The following is a 16,139-nucleotide window of genomic DNA, read 5'->3' as shown; positions in this document are numbered from 1 at the left end:
TATTCCCTGTTTGAACCTGCGGCAAAGTAATTCGCCCCACATGCTATCAGGAAAAATATGGAAATAATAGTGTATTACACATCTACAGCTGTACTGTGCACCCTTGGCTTAGATGCACTATTTTTACTTAGTCCTTGCTGCAAATGATCTCTGTCGTATATATGTATGTGTTGGAATGACATTTACTGTATATGTTGGTGTCAAACTGTTTCACACACACATGCACACATTCATTCTGACACAGGAAGAGGGAAGAGTTCACATATAGATGCTATCTTTTCTTTGTGAAGTCATCTTTGAGCTTGTTATAGCACCAAATTCAACCCAGGTTTTTGTATCAAACTGTGTATTTGTGAAAAGACACCTTCCCCACACAAGCGTTCCTCCTGTTTTTTTCATTATTCTCCTCACTGTTGTCACCTCATTTACTTCACAGAAGTCTGTCGTCTGCTGTCAAAACTATTATGTGGTTGTGTCAACAAATTCCAGTATGAAGGGATTCAATTACATAATTGACCAAAAAACAACTAAACAAAAACCAAAAAAAAAAATCTGGGCAATATCTGCAGGTTATCAGTGGCACGGTTTCTTTTTTGCTTACTTCTGTGACATCTGTTTAAAATCAGAGCACTTTCTTGTGTTAGATTCCACTAATAAAATGTCTGTGAAGTTTTATTTCAGCTTTTGAAAGTTCAGATAAATTACTTGGTTGTTTTTGTCATACACTTTGCATCATTAAGTGGTTAAATACTTAGATGTAATATGTATCAGAGCAAATACTTTTCTTTTTATCTATTTGTATATTCCCTTATGTGTGCAAGAGAGTGTGAACGTGTGAAAGTGCAAATGCTGCACAGCAGAACAGCCCTGCCTTGGGCAGGAGAAGGGAGCTAACGCACTCACTGGTGGCAGTGCACCACACCGAGGCAACGCATGTTACGATAACACGTTCTGTCATCTCGTTGCTGTCTGCACAGCTGCATCAGGTAAGCAGCAGGTTTGCACCTTTGCGGACGCTAACTTGCCTCTTGTTCTCCTGCCTCTGTTCTCCTCTCACACCTATTCTAATAGAGTCCCAGGATCTCTTGCCTTATTTACATGCTGCTAATTAACAAAAAGTGCTCAGAACAGATGCCACAGAAACAGCTTAGGGTAGAAAAGGAGGGGAGAGTTTGGTGGAGCGACAGAGCGAGTGATGAAGGGATTGTGTGAGAGAGACAAAACTGTGAGGAAAATCTAAAAGTCCCTCTGGAAAGAATGAATTTTACAATTGCAGTCAGCTTTACTTGTTGCGGATACTGGATAATAACGTTTTCCATCACTATCTCCATTGCAGAACAGAACGAGTAACCCTGGTATATATAGCAGATGGGTTTTTATCAAAGATACAGTATATGAAAGCATGCAACTGGTTAAGACTGAAAATGCTGGAGTTTTTTTAGAGTTGGAATTATATTTTAAGGGTCATTTTATACTTTATTTTGAATGAGTGCATAACTTGCCCAAGTGAATATAGTTGATTAGTTCACTGGCCAATTTTCAGTCACCAGAAATATGAATTCATGGACCGCTGATATTTATGTATAATGAAAATGATTTCAACCTGTATATAAAAGCCACTCGTTAAATTGAAAATTGAAAAGTTGTGGCAAAAAAGATTTCTATGTCTTTTCCTGGGAGCCATTCCTTAACCAGGACACTAGTGACGTTATGTACCTCCACCTGTCAGTGTTTCTACTGCATACATGCACAGTTCATGTGTGCCACTGATATGTGCTAACAAGCCCATGTGAGTAAAGCTAGCCTCACCTTTTAATGCGCTAATAAATGCAGTGGTTTGACAAACCGCTGTCTGTTAATGTATGCACCTTCATCTCCCGGTGACAAGGTGAGGTAGTGAGGGCAGGTAAACAACACACTGAAGCTGGAAGCTTGATAGGTAGTGTGTGTTTAAATGTCTGTGTATGTGTTCCTGCTTTTCTAAACTTTGACTTGACACTGAGCAGATGTTCACGAATCCATTTTAGTTTCAAGTTAGCGAACAGATGTTAAGTGGAGGCCAACGAGGATAATGTCATATAGTACTGAAATACTGCATCTTCACTCTCATTTCATGTTAACACGAAATGAAAATAAATATCTCTCACAACAACTGAACTACATTTTAAAACAATGTCTTTTTAATTAATACGGTTTGATCCTTATAAAACAAAACCTTAGACCTACTGTAGGTAATTATTAGATGATAAGAATCCAACCTACCTGTGATTGCCAATGTTAAAAAATATATAGTAACTTTTCAAAGTTGTGCCACTAACCTGTCTCTGCTCCGCCGGGAAGGGAAAGCAGCATTGCAGCCAGCCACAGTGCACACATGCATCTCTTTGAGGTGCACGTTCTTGTAGTGCAGTTTCATGCTATAGGAGCTCTTGAAGCTCTTCTTACAGACATAGCAGATCTTGGGGTCAGGACTTGAACATGGATCTTCCTCTGGTGATCGAGAAGAAAGGAATTTGGGTGGGCTGGAACCATAGCCCATCGAAGTGATGAAGCTCTCGTGAAGCGCAGCCATGCTTGCAGCAGTGGCAGCAGCCGCTGCCATGCCCCCATTATAGAAGCCATACTGGCCCATGCAGAACATGTCATAAGTTGGATCGTTGAGTTCTTCTTTGATCTTGATGGGAGGGTGATGAGGGGAGGGTGAGGAGTTGCCCTTTCCTTCCATTTCCTTTCTCAAATGAGCTTCCTCGCTACCCTCATCATCTTGTTCCTTTTCCAGTCTCCTTCCAACCCTGCTGTGCTTTTGCTGATCCTCCACATCCATCAGCTCATCACGGTAAAACATCTTTGAATCCGAGTTTTCAGACTCATTCTCAAAGTCTCTCTCGTGGTCCTGATCCTCAGAGGTAAAGCTGTCCATGCAGCGTAGATCAGCAGCTCCACCTCTGCTGTCACTACCATTTCCTTCGTGGCATTCATCTTCGCTTTGTCTCATCATTCCTCTCAGAGCTAAACCAGGGCTCATCTCATCCTGGGAAGGGGATTGCTGCCCGCTTCCACCACTGTGGTTCCCATTTCCACTAGCGCTGTTGTTGTTGCTATTACAATTTCCGTTAATTTTGACATTGTTGTGAAGAAGAGATGACTGGTGATGGTGGTGATTATGGTGCATGTTATCGTCGTCATCATCGTCTTTGTCGTCATATTCATCAGCCACATCAATGACTTCTTTCTCAATCTTTACTGGCATGCTTGATTTACGAGGTTTCTTTTTGGGCGTGGGGTCACTGCTGCCATTGGTGAGGTCGTGATTGGCACTAGGTGTTGGTAAACGGTGGGACATGGGTCCTGCATCTGACACATGAACATTATTATGAGAGGCCACAGCTGCAGCAGCCAGGATCTGCTGTTGCTGGTCCATCAGAGTAGTGCTGTTGGTAGTGGTGGGCATGATGGGGCTGGTGGGCAGTGACACTGGAGGACTAACAAGGTCTGCAGGGGACAGTAGTGTTCGGTAGAATGGGGGCACTGGTTGAACTGGCTGCACTGATTTCAAGGAGGGGAACACCAGTGGACTTTGCAGAGGCGACTGAAGCATAGGGTCTACAGGTGGAGTGGTGAAGCCCAGTGGTGGCCTTCCAGGGCTAGTGAGTGTGAAACCACCGTTCTTGGTGCTCGAGATGACAGGTGTGCCAGTGGTAGAATTGGCACGGATGAGGTCCTTGTCACGGTTATTGCGCAGCATGGGCATGTGCAACCGTGGATTGGGATTTGCACTGTGACGATTGCGGCTGCGTAGTGAGCTGAACACCATATTGCAGCCCTCGATGGTGCAACGGTGTTTAATCTTCAAGTGTACAGCATTATAATGTATCTTAAGTGTGCCTTTATCATAAAAGGTTTTTCCACAAGAGTTGCAGACAACGCGACCCTTGCGTGAGGTGGCTCCCATGCGGCGCATGCGATGCATCTTGGAGGAAAAGGAAGGATGGGTGATTGTTTTTGACTGCTCGTCCTTTATGAAATGGTGGTGGACCGGGTGGTCACTCAAGCTGTTAGGTTGCTGAGGTTGATTTTTGGACTGCTGTTGGCCCTGTGGCTGTTGCTGCTGAAGCTGTGTCTGCTGTTGCTGCTGTTGAGCCTGCTGGGTGGAAGGGGTTGGTGAGATGGGAGATGCCCGGTTGTTGGGCTCTGTCTTGGGTTCGGCGTTGTTGTTAATGGCTCCCAGCGCTCCACGACTAGGACTTGGACCTGTGCGGAATGGTGATAGGGACACTTCTGACTCGCTGGTTTCCACTTGTTCTCCTTGGTTTGGCAGACTGGGCTCCCGGAGCCGCAGACCAGATTGCTCCATTGGGAGGCCATTGGGGGGCAAGCCAAGCATGGGGGCAGAGACTGGGTTGATGTACTGGAAGGGCAACAGGAAGGCTAAGCTGTTGGGGATATTTTCAAAATGGTGGATGCTGGATGGGCTACTATTTTCCAGATGTGTAAGGAGCCCCGGGCTACGGGTCCTGTTGTTACTTTCAATGAATGTCCTTATCCCGGAGTCTGTCTTGGAAGAAGGAACTGTAACTGCCTGACCTTCCTTCTCCTGAATGGCCATCAGCTCCACAATGGACTTGGTCTCACCAAAGCGCAGGAACTGCTGGAGGGTGATGATCTCTTCTTCTCTGGACATGATGGTCCAGCGGTCCAGCACCTTGCCTGCAGCATCCTAGATGCCCCAGAAGAGACAAGAGAGAAGACAAAAATACTTTATTGATCGTGAATAATCAGTGTGGTCAAAGGAGAAGACAGAGCAAGGGTTAGTTTGTGAGAGCGAGCATTTCTGCTCATGAAATTCAGAGGCCCCTGGAGCGACAAGTAACTAACAGAGCTTTGTTGAAAATCTCCCTCCTCCACTGTCCCTCTTTTCCATATACTCTTCACATATTCATTTTTAAGAAGAAATCTTTCCTGAAAATCTGCCCATTAATCACACTGTGATGAGAGTAACAAGTTCAATAACGTTTTAAGCAAACAAATCAAAAGCACTGAGGTGGGTCTTTTTAGCAAGTCTCTGTGACTCAAAGCATTGGAGGCATATTAATCTGAGAGAAAGAACTGAACTCTTGCAGGGACTCCCTCTGTACACAAACTACACCTAGGGATGTTTACAAAACTGTGGGAGCCAGAAAGAAAAAAAAAGAAAAGAAGAAATAATAGAATAATTAATGCAACTCACTACCATACTGTAGTTCACATGCAATTTTCTTAGTGCTTTCTCTATCTCCAAGGCAATGAAATGCTTGAGGGAAGACACTATGCATTTAAGGAATGGGTTTGGATGCTCAAATAAAAGAGGTAAAAACTCGTGTTTCTTCAAGGTGCTTGATGATGCCTTGATAGCAGCATTGAGATCGTGTTCCTATCATTGGGCAGTGTAGTTATTTATCATGTGTTTATACCAGACGTTTTAAATGTTGTGCAACCTACGGAACTATAAATGGAAATCTGATCAATATTTCAATGAGATTAGAGGAATACACAGCTTCTTTTACTTAAAATACTGAAGGTGAAATCCTGTGTAATAAATATCCATGTTGTTGTCAGTCTTTAACCAATTATTCATTTGACAATATCTCCCAATGAAAATAGCAAAAGTGTAAAATAACAATATTTAACAATAGATAAATTATTACATCCCATGTCATTTCCAGTCCTTGTGTTTTTAGAGGTCTGGGAATGATGAGAAACATGTTTCCATCCTAGGATACCAGAACCGCTCCAGTGGGAAATGGGCTTTACTCCAACTAGAGCACTTTGCTTGGCTAGTGTCTTTTGGAGATGTGCTATTAATGGCTGAACATTAATAAGAAACTCAGACTCGTTGCAAGTGTGCACACTGTCACATGTCAAAAGACGGTGAAGGACTTTGGAAGAAGAATCTTGTCAAATCTTGAAAATGAAAGTACGACCCTGTACTTTTGTCCTCTTCTGTGAACCGTTATGTCTTTCTGGTTTGAAGCACTAATGACGGCGTTCGTCACTTATGCCTCCTCTGCTGTTGTTCTAAAATGTGACATTTGTGTGAACAAGATGGAAATAGTCAGGTTGAAAGAAAGAGAAAGTGTAAATACTGCAGTTCACACACTGGTTCCTGAGGGACCAGGCGCAAGTGACATCAAGGGAGCAACACAAGTGATGACAATTAGTCACACTGAAATGGTAACATTTCTTTAGAGCTCCTAGCTGCTGGCATCTATAAAAGATAAATGGCAACTCTAGTGAGTAAAAAGCTGTAAAAACCAACATCACAAAGCACAAAGGGCCTGTAAGGAGAAAACAGAAGATAAATGTTTAAAGAGAGACAGCTAAAGAGAGAGAGAAAGAGCACGGGAGAGACACAGAGGAAGAAGAGCAAAAGCGCAGAGAAAATAAAAGTGTGAGTGGTTTCATATCATGCCCTCAGATATACTGTAGAAATAGATTCTTCTGAGACGAAACATCAATAGTCACTGGGGTATTTGTTGTTAAATATACATTAAAAAACACTTTACACTTTCATTCTGTGTGCGCTCTGGAGTTTTAGCCTGGAGGTATGACTTTAAATTCTAGCCTGGACACTATTATTTCGTACTGCATGGCCATCTGGGCATTAGTACTTCCATCTGATTTAATTGAAACAAAAAATGAAAGCAAATTAGAAAGTGAATCTTTAAATAGTTACACAACCAGGATGTTTCTTAAGTAATTGTAGTTCTAAGAAGTGCTGTGGTGTATTCATATTTCCTAGTGGCAAAAACTATATATGTTAATCTTTGTTATATGTTGAAACACATCAAGGTAACCTACAGTTACACCTCTGATTGCAGGCAGGAAATATTTTAAATGCCGTTTTAATGTTGGCTTAGTTTGAATGTTGCCTGTTTTGTGAGCAGTAAACAGCAAAAGAATATTTGCATTTTATGGATTACAGCCAGGCAATGTTTAATTAAATTAAATGAAAATTTTCCTATTTTCTCCACTTTGATGTTCAATTCATGATTAAAATAAGATTCATGAGAATGATAAGTTAATAACAAGGAGGTAATTCTAATGGAAGTCTGATTAATAAATGCCAGGAAACAGTCTGAAGCTGTTAGCAATATCATTAAATAAAGCTGCTAAAATTTACAGGTTCATAAGCCTCAGTGGGTTACGATTTTCTGACCATCTCAATCATTGATTGAGTAAAACAGAACTTAGACATGGATTTAAGTCTCTGCTAGTCCAACCATGTGCATTCACTTCCCCACAAACAAAAGCCAAACACAATGACACAGGCCAAACTGCAACCCATTAGGGCCAGCCAGCTGTCAGAACAGGTCAGCAGTTCTGCTATGCACTGGACCCTGTCTGAGTGGAGGCTATCCAGGCCTTCCTCGTTCACTGGTCAATTGACTTTTGGAGGCCAGTCAACATGCGTTTGGGCTGGGTCAGCCTTGGTGCAGCGTCAACACAAATCCACAACTGGGATAAATCTGATGAGAAAAAGATGCACGAGGACACACTTGACTGAAGTTCACTTCATGTATGTGCAGCTATGTATCTTTAAGCCAAAAAAAAAAACATTCAACAAACGTTTTGTGTGTGTGTGTTTTAAAAAGCCACTGCAGATTGTAACTGATGAAAAAACATATTTTGCAAATATCACAGCAAAAAAAAATCCATTTGAACCAAAAATTTAACAATGACAATCAATGATTTTAATAAAAACAGGTTTCCTATATTAAAACGAGCATCTAATGTGTGTGGACGCACGTTTGCAGACAACCACAGTCCCCTGTATTCCTCACTGCCGTAAGTGTCACAACTCCACTCCCCTGCATTAGCCCTCTGATGCTGTGAGAGAAACAAATATGCCATTAGAAGCACTTTTACAAGTAGGCACTCATCTTCCAATTAGCTTAATGTGGCCCTCTTCCCCCTATATTTTCCAGTCGTGCCCCACCTCTTCTTGTACACTCCCTCCAATAAAATCTCATTAATCCACCCCTCCCCCATCTCCCCTAGTGCTATGACATATTAGTCTGTCATTATCCATCCCAGAGTCCTTTAAACAATGCAGCTAAACCTCTGTTTGCCAGGTTAATGACTATTAGCCAATAATTACAGCAGAGAGACGATGGGGTACCCACTTTATCTGGTGGACAGCTTCTGCTGTTAGTTTATTTTATCTGCCTCCCTCCACGTCTCTCAGAATTAATCTGGCAACTGCTGTATTTATTCATCTCTGCACTGCCGCAACGCATTCTTAATTCACCGCCGCCTCTATTACCGTGGTGGTGCTGGATGTTGTGTAGTGGGTGTGTAGTTGGGCATCTACCTTGCAGATTGCTGACAATGAGGATGAGCAAATGATGGCCTTGTCATGGGCCAGTACCAGTGTCAGTTAAAACAAATCAGGCAATTATGCAATTAGAAGTTTATGTGCTGGGCTGTATTAAAAGCTGGGGTGAGCAGCATTGTTATAGTGGATGGTGTGCATTAGGGATTAACAGCTTAACATGTATATGCTTTTCACTAATCATCACCTATCATACTCACTGACCGAGTCTCTTCAGAAAGCAGTAGAGCGAGAGAGAAAGAGAGAGAGCCAGGCTTTGGGGGAAAAGGGGGAATGTTACAAATACACAGTGTTACACTTATACTTTTGTATACAGTAGAGACGAAGAAGGGATTCAGGTCGACTGCTTGATTGGTTTACTGACATATTATTACTGCTGATGTCCTGCAGTGTTACTGTAATGAGGAAAAAAATTCATTCTTTTTGACAGTCAGAAGAAAATACCCTTTTTGTACTATCTGTGAAGAGGGTGTAGATAAAACTCCAAGCATTTTTTCAGTTTTGGGAAACTTAATGGAGACAGCTTGGTCTAACACACTTGATGTTTAGTCGACATTTAATGACTGTTTAGTGTAATCGCTACCTTAATTTGGCTGAAAAGGCATTGTATAATTTGTTAACAGCGTGCAGATCACGGTGCAAAAAATATCCTGTTTGGGAATTATTGAATTTATTGCTCTAGAGATGAGGCTGGATTCATAATATTACTAGTTCTTGGGCAGAGTGGATACACAGTGTAGCGGTTTACGCATTTCCCAAGCAAGCAAAAGCTCCCTGGTTTGATCCCGGGAGGAGACATAAATCCATTTACTGCTGCATCAGGAAAGGTGCAAATCAGCAGCGACCCACTGTGGCGATCCCTACTGAGTAAAGGAGCTGCAGAAAGTAAGCTAGTAGTTTTTGGGCAGGGATCACCACTTAATATCACATAAAGAGGGGCAGGAGCTCATTGGTCAACTCGACAGACCGTTATTCTGATCTAAAAAGGTTAAAATGATTTCATGTGCTGCAAATAATTGATAATTATATTTAGTATCCATAGGCTAATAAGCAGATAGAATATAATGGAGTTAATCTAGAGATAATGTGATGATTTTTCTGTCCCTGTTTGCAACTGATTCATCAAAGATCAGATAATTGGGTTAACTAAAGCACTATAGTGTGTACTAACTTAAATGGGAGGATGCCTACCCTCGTATAGCCCACTGTTTAATGTAGAGTCTGTGCATAAAGATGGCTACACTCGTTCACAAAAATATCTGTACTGATCATAAGAGCATTTGCTTGTATTAGTCAGGATCAATTTTCACAATGGCAAACCAAACCATGGGAACCACATTGATTCACCAATCACCTTACAGTGAATGCAATCTCCATTTAACCTCGGGGGAATCCCCATTGATCTCCAGTCCTGCTTTCAGATCCAGTTCTTTAAAAAAAAACAAAAAAAACAACAACCCTGCTCTATTCCTGTGTCCGCCACTTCAATGGAGGTTAAGCAGAAGTTCCTTGTGATCTGAGAAGGTCTTGAACCTTCATGCTTCCTTTTCCATATTCTCTTTCTCTCCCCACCCTGTATTGGGCTGTATGAATAATGCAGCATATCTAGTGGCAAGCAGTGCCATGGGTGATGGGTTCACGCAAAGCCCACTGCCTGGAGCCATCACATCAGAGGGCAAGAGCTCCCAAGACACAGGACGCTTCCCCATTGGCTTCCCAATGGTAGGTCAGAGGTCATGTGTGAACAACCAGCTCTACTTCTTCCCCTGTGATGAACCACAGGGAAATCAGTAACAGTAGCTACGTCCAGACGTGGGTGGAGGACATTTCAAAGAATCGTAGAGGTGGAAATTTGAACTCTGTGATCTTGGTAATTTCCTCATTTATGATCTGCAGATCAGAAGAATTTATTTTGACCACGTGTATGCGCCCTATATGCTTGATGTTTTCAATGCTGCAGAAGCTTGAGTTGCATCTTATATGGTGAAAGTTAGTGAATGCACTACTATATATTTATTAATATAAGTAGACACACAGCAGTATTCTGGTGGAGCAATCAGAAATCAGTGCATGCTTATTGCAGGGACAGGCATTTCACAAAGAAGAGTAAGATATGTATGTAATGTGTATGACAGCTTATAGTACTTTAGACTGCAAAATGTAAACAGCATCCATTCATGTGACTGGAATTTCACAAACAGCTTTACTGGGATACTTTAGAAATGGCTAAATAAAAATAATTTTCACAAGTACCAGCTTAGTTTGGAATAAAATACTGGATCCAAAGATCTGATTGAAAGAATGTTAGATTTTACTAGGCTTGAACTTACATTACTGATTAGAATCTGGAACATATCTGTTCAAGTTTTATGCTTGCTTTATCATATAATTAACAACCGTGCAAAGGGCATTGCCTTGGTCAATATAATTCTCATCACTGGCCGAGAGCGCTGTTTGCCGGGCTCTGGTGTGAGTAAATATGAAGAGGCCACGGGGCTTATTTAGCTATACCAGACACACTGATCAAGCAGCAGGCCACAAGATACCCTTCTTTCACCTCTCAACCTGATTTAACTCAGGCTTTGGTTAAAAATTCATGACTGCGTGTTGGTTGTTGCTAAGGGCACACTAATCGACTGGAGTAAGATTTATAGTGTTGCGGATGACGAGGATGGAGGGGAGGGGAACGTGGGGGGGTTATTATAGAATACTTTACCACAGACAGTGAGTCACAACCTGGCACATACAATGTTCCAGGTGGCTTTCAGTAAACAGTTTCCATTTCGCTCTCCGTCTTTTTTCATTATCTGTTTTTGAAAAAAAATCCGTCATTTTAGGTCTCCTAACCTCTGACTCATCTAACTCTCCTGACATCCACCACCACCATTGTGCTTGTTAAAAGCCGGCACTCAGTGTCTTTAAAAAAATGGAAAGGACAGTCCTTTGGCCACAGCCCAGCAGAGGTGCAGATGGGGCAGCACATGGAAGCCATTTCAGGCCCCGGTGCACTGCAGAGCAATGTCGGCTGTTCTCTAAGTTCAGAACCTCTGAAGAACCGCCTCGCAGCACTTACATGTGAGCAGCATTTGGGACTGGGCTGATGTATTGATTCCCTGTCTCTTTGCACAAAGTGCACAATAACACACGCAAAAAACACTGGCTTACTTCACCCAGCTGTGCTAAGGAACCGTAGCTGTGGTCAATGCGTAAAACTCAGCAGACCCAGCACTGAGCTAGAGGGGACGCCTCAGAGAAGAAGGGTGGAGTGATAGAGGCAGCGAGGGGATGCCTGATGGTTCACATTAATTGAGGATGATTCGTGTGATCTCCTGGGTCGGGCTACAGCAGCCAGGTCTGTCGTGGGCCTGGGAGACAGATGTGGGGGCCTCTGCGCTCCCTCCAGGGCCAATGGAGAGCAGTGAGGCGGCTGAGAAATGCTCTGTCTGTCCAGTGTGTGTGTATTGGTCGAAATGCTTTCATTTCAGTCTTATATCACATCTCCTTTGTCTTGATTACTATTTTGGCAGGAAGCAGGCATATAGAAGGTGTATTAACATATGCTCACAATTTGCTCTTTGGCTACATGCTTATATTATTGCACTGTGTCTTGATGTATAAATCTTTTCTTTTCTTCTTTTGTGTAACACACGTTATCACATTCTATCGCTACTGTAGGTTAGTAAACACACTTAAACTCAAGTAACGCTTAAACCTAAAGGGTCTGCAGCTAATACAATCAATATATGATAACTTGTCCACATAGGTATATGACCTACGTCCCAAAATGTCAGCAAAAGTCTCAACAACATAATCAACACATCACTTCCACGTTAGCGTGTAAAAGGAAGCAGAGAACAGATAATGGATTGCAGGTAAACTTCCCAAGTCATTTTGTTTTGGTCTAGCTGGAAACAGATAGAGGTGTCTGTAACATGCAGACACACTGCATTAGAAGAGCTTTTCAGCTTTCTCCTGTGCTTCTGCTGTGGAGCATGCAGGAGGAAAGAGAATAAGCTAATGGACTCTTTATTTAATGTGATCAGAGCCATTATTGACATGCTGCCAGGAAGATGCAAGACCATTAACTCGAGCCTATCTCTCTCCGGTACCTTCCCCTCCACCCCACTCCTTTCCCTGACAGTATTTCACTGCCAGACTAAATCACATATGGAGCAAGGGCCACTAGGGGGTCTGAGTGCCCCAAAGGAATCTGTGTCTGTCATATTAACTAAGAATCTATGATACAGGCTGTTTGGAACTGGCAACAAAATGTTGCTCGGGACTCTGTAATTATAAATCACTTATAACGCCAGTATATTATGCTGGCCTTCAAAAAATAAAGGAGGAACACATATCAGTAACTGCTGGATAAGGGCTCGGATTTTTTCGGATTTTTCAGTGCGTTTTTATGTTTTGGTTGGCTTCGCAGCTGACCATGCAAATTCGAAATCCTGGGGTTTAAATCAACTGTTATTACTCTCTCCGATACTGTCACATTCTTTCTGTTTGTTTTTACTTTGAACTGTCTAATAAAGCAGACGGGCCAACAGTTAATCTTTGAAAGGACGGTTTATAAAAAATAAAGAAGAAGAAGAAGAAAGTGGAGGGCCTTCTGCAGGGTATTCCTGTATAAATCTGTATTTGAAGTCTTTTGCGGTGTCACAGTTTTTCAAGACTGAAAATATATTTTTCATTGTTTTTACGTGTGTATAGTTGAGGGGTGAGTGGGAGAACAGTGACTGCATCAACGCACAAATTAAAAATGAAAACCATTTAGAAATGTATTTTGTAAACTGAAGAAAAAAGGCTGAAAGTAGTTGTGGTATGCTGATTTGTTTGGTTGTCAGTTAAACTGAATAATCATGTGAGCGAAACAGACATTTTAAAACTGCGCTTTGTTATTAGAGTGAGATGACATGAGACGTCAAAAGCAAGTATCTGAGAGTGGAAAACACTAGTAGCACTTCCGTAATTATGACGGACGTCTATAAGTATGTGTAGAATATTGTTTTTGCGAGTGAAATAGCGCCCCGACAAAGTAAAATGCTCCCCACTTGCAAACGGCGCGGTCTTCCTCTTTTAAACTCCCTCACTAGAATTGTTGCCTGGCATGTAACTTGGCTCATTCATCTTGGACGTGAATGGTGCCAGTGTGGCTGCAGTGTAATTTACACTACCCCAACCTATGTGCCAGAGCACATCTATCCCTGTGGCCCAGGGGCTCACAAAGCCATTGGCCCAGAGGAGGTTTTTTTGCGCGTGTGCATGATTGTGTATGTCTGCGTCTGCGATTATGTGGGTACAACAGGAAGTGGTGCTCAGGTCTCACGGGGAATGGTTCCAGGTCCCTGGGCCTGTCTACTGTCATAAGTTCCAGAATGGTGATTACTTACTGCAAAAATAAACACCATTACCATCTGCTGCTGCCTCTTTGTACTGTAACTTATACACCAAGAAAAGCTCTAGACCATCAAAACATACAAAATGGAGAACAATAACAGAAAAAGAGAATCAAATATGCGCTCTAAAATTTCAACGCACTTCTTTTCTTTTCTTTCTTTTTTTTTAAAAATTCTCCATACATGTTTGTGGATATATGCCGTGTCACACCTCAAGCGAATAACTTTCATTTCTAGTGCTCGGGATGAAGCTAAACAGTTAAAAGATGTGTCAGCTTACATATAGCAAAGTGCGAAAGTTTATCATGAAGCATGGAGAGAACGGGTGGATGATTGGGAGGGGGCATTCAGGACTCAAAGCCAGCAGATGTTTGATCCATCCACAGCACATCTGGTCCTCAACACACTCAATCCATTTCACTCAACTTCTCCTTTTTAGATTTTCATTGTTCCTCATGGTTCACTAAACTCTGCATTTCCCCTTGCGGCCCACAAATATTCATTCACCATCATTCATACTGACCACTTAGAGTAATTTAGATTTTCACATTATTTGTATTCTTAGGATTTGACCTTTTTTGCCTTCTAATCAAACATATTTTATACTTAGCTGCAAGTTTGGGCTCTTTTTAAAATGGTTTATACCCTAAACCCTGTACTCTAAACCCAGTGGCACTGTTCAGGGGAAATGGAAGCTGTCATTCTCAGGGGGGTCATACAGTGCTTAACGGAGTCGTTGTTTCTTTCATTGTTGAAAACAGAGACGGGTGTGTACCGCGTAAGTCTCTGAATTCTACAGTGCAACGTGATGAGAGGACTGTCAACTCCCCGTAACTCTCCATGCTACTTCCTTTAATAAATGTCAACTCTGTGACCCAGCAAATCCCTGGCAGGCCGGGTGGGCCAGACAATGTCTGCACGTGGCCCCGGTGACATGAGGGAAGTGGAGCAAACCACTGTTTTGTTTGTTCAGAGAGGGGATATAGGACCACCTGGAGGCTCAGCTCCAGGATCGCCAGACCAAAAAATAATAATAATAATAATGATAACCTGTGAGCGTGTCTATCAAAAGTTGGGACAGATTGCACATTTGTTTTTGCACAAATATACAGCAGAAATTTGCATAGAAAACATTTAGAAATGGGATATGATAGCATATCAGAAAATTAAATAGTTATCTAAAATTTAAGTGCAAATTGAATGTGTTTGTGCTGTGTTGATAACGGCGTAAGCTTCTCTTGATTTAAGTGTAATCCAATCTTCCTGTGTTTGGGTCTGCCCTGGTCTGGTAGTGCTGTGCAGTGCAATGCTATTGATCTCTTTAGCCTTGCGGTCCACAGGGTTCCTGTCAGTAAACGCAATGAGCCAGAGCACCTTCCATTCCCCATCCCTCTCTCTTTCCCGTGTAGCACTACAAGCTAAACAGCCATCACTGAAACTCAATACAGACAGACCGTGCCCTAGTCGTCAGCTAGCAGCAGTGCCCTACAACATCCCGTGAGGCTTCGGCTAAGTCGATTTAGTGTCAGCCTAGCATCTCACCTCGTAGACCTGTGCCAACCTAATATGTCGCGCTAATATGTCTCTCCATATGAATTACAAGGCTGTGAGAGGAACCCAGATGCAATAAGTATGGATTAACTAATGTCCAGGTTCTGTCTGCGTCTTGTTGGGATGGAGCGGGGGGGGGGGGGAGCTGACGATAGTAATAGCATCTAACTGGGTGTCTGGCTGTGGCTTGGAGGTGAGATGGGGGCATGCAGGCTTCTGGGATTTCTAAGGAGCTCTGGGAAATAAACTTTCCTCCCTACACCAGAAGAAAGGGGGAAAGGGCGAGGGAGGCAACATCGAGAAAGTGATTAGTGTAGAATAAGAGAGATGGAAAGAGTGCGAGGGGCCGTTAATGCTTTTTTTCTGGCTATTGATCAACCTGGAGGGCTAGAGGTTTTTGGGTTAGAGGTCTTGGAGCGCTTACCTTGTCTGCTGTGTGTCTGCGTGTTAATTTGTGAACCCATTGATTTGTATTGTGCTCGCATAGTTGCCCTGTGTGTAGGCCAAAGCGGCTGACAGGGGAAGAGTGGGATGGGAGCAGAGCTTAGAAAGGCGAAGAAAACAAAAAGGTGGGCGAAGAGGTGAGTGTGTGGTCAAATGGGGGCGTAATTAGAAACCACGTTACCATTAAACTCTATATATTGATCAGAGATTATTCACATATTATCTTCCCCTCAGCCAATGTGCCTCAGTGTTTAATAATTTATGTTGCATATAAATCTGTACCTGTTTATACTGTATGTACCTATTTGGCTGAGTCCAAAACACCTTTCTGCATCCAATTTTCCCTCCTATATAGCAAACTAGTGATTATAAAC

The 16,139-nt window shown here is 42.4% G+C and overlaps 1 protein-coding gene across 3 annotated transcripts in view; it reads right to left on the bottom strand.

The window, feature by feature from the left end:
- The window catches only part of bnc2 (basonuclin zinc finger protein 2), an 89,669-nt gene that overhangs the window by 6,563 nt on the left and 66,967 nt on the right, over positions 1-16,139 (bottom strand). For all 3 annotated transcript variants that reach the window (XM_085459100.1, XM_085459101.1, XM_085459102.1), the window contains one exon: positions 2,319-4,717. In XM_085459100.1, coding sequence (XP_085315226.1) covers positions 2,319-4,717 — 2,399 coding nt within the window. The remainder of the gene's footprint in view (positions 1-2,318; positions 4,718-16,139) is intronic.

The sequence above is a fragment of the Copadichromis virginalis genome, linkage group LG6, assembly GCF_057382275.1.
Source record: "Copadichromis virginalis isolate Kocher_CV1m ecotype Utaka linkage group LG6, C_Virginalis_male_GT1.1, whole genome shotgun sequence".
In the NCBI taxonomy this organism is placed as follows: domain Eukaryota; kingdom Metazoa; phylum Chordata; class Actinopteri; order Cichliformes; family Cichlidae; genus Copadichromis; species Copadichromis virginalis.
This window is presented reverse-complemented; position numbering and strand designations above follow the sequence as displayed.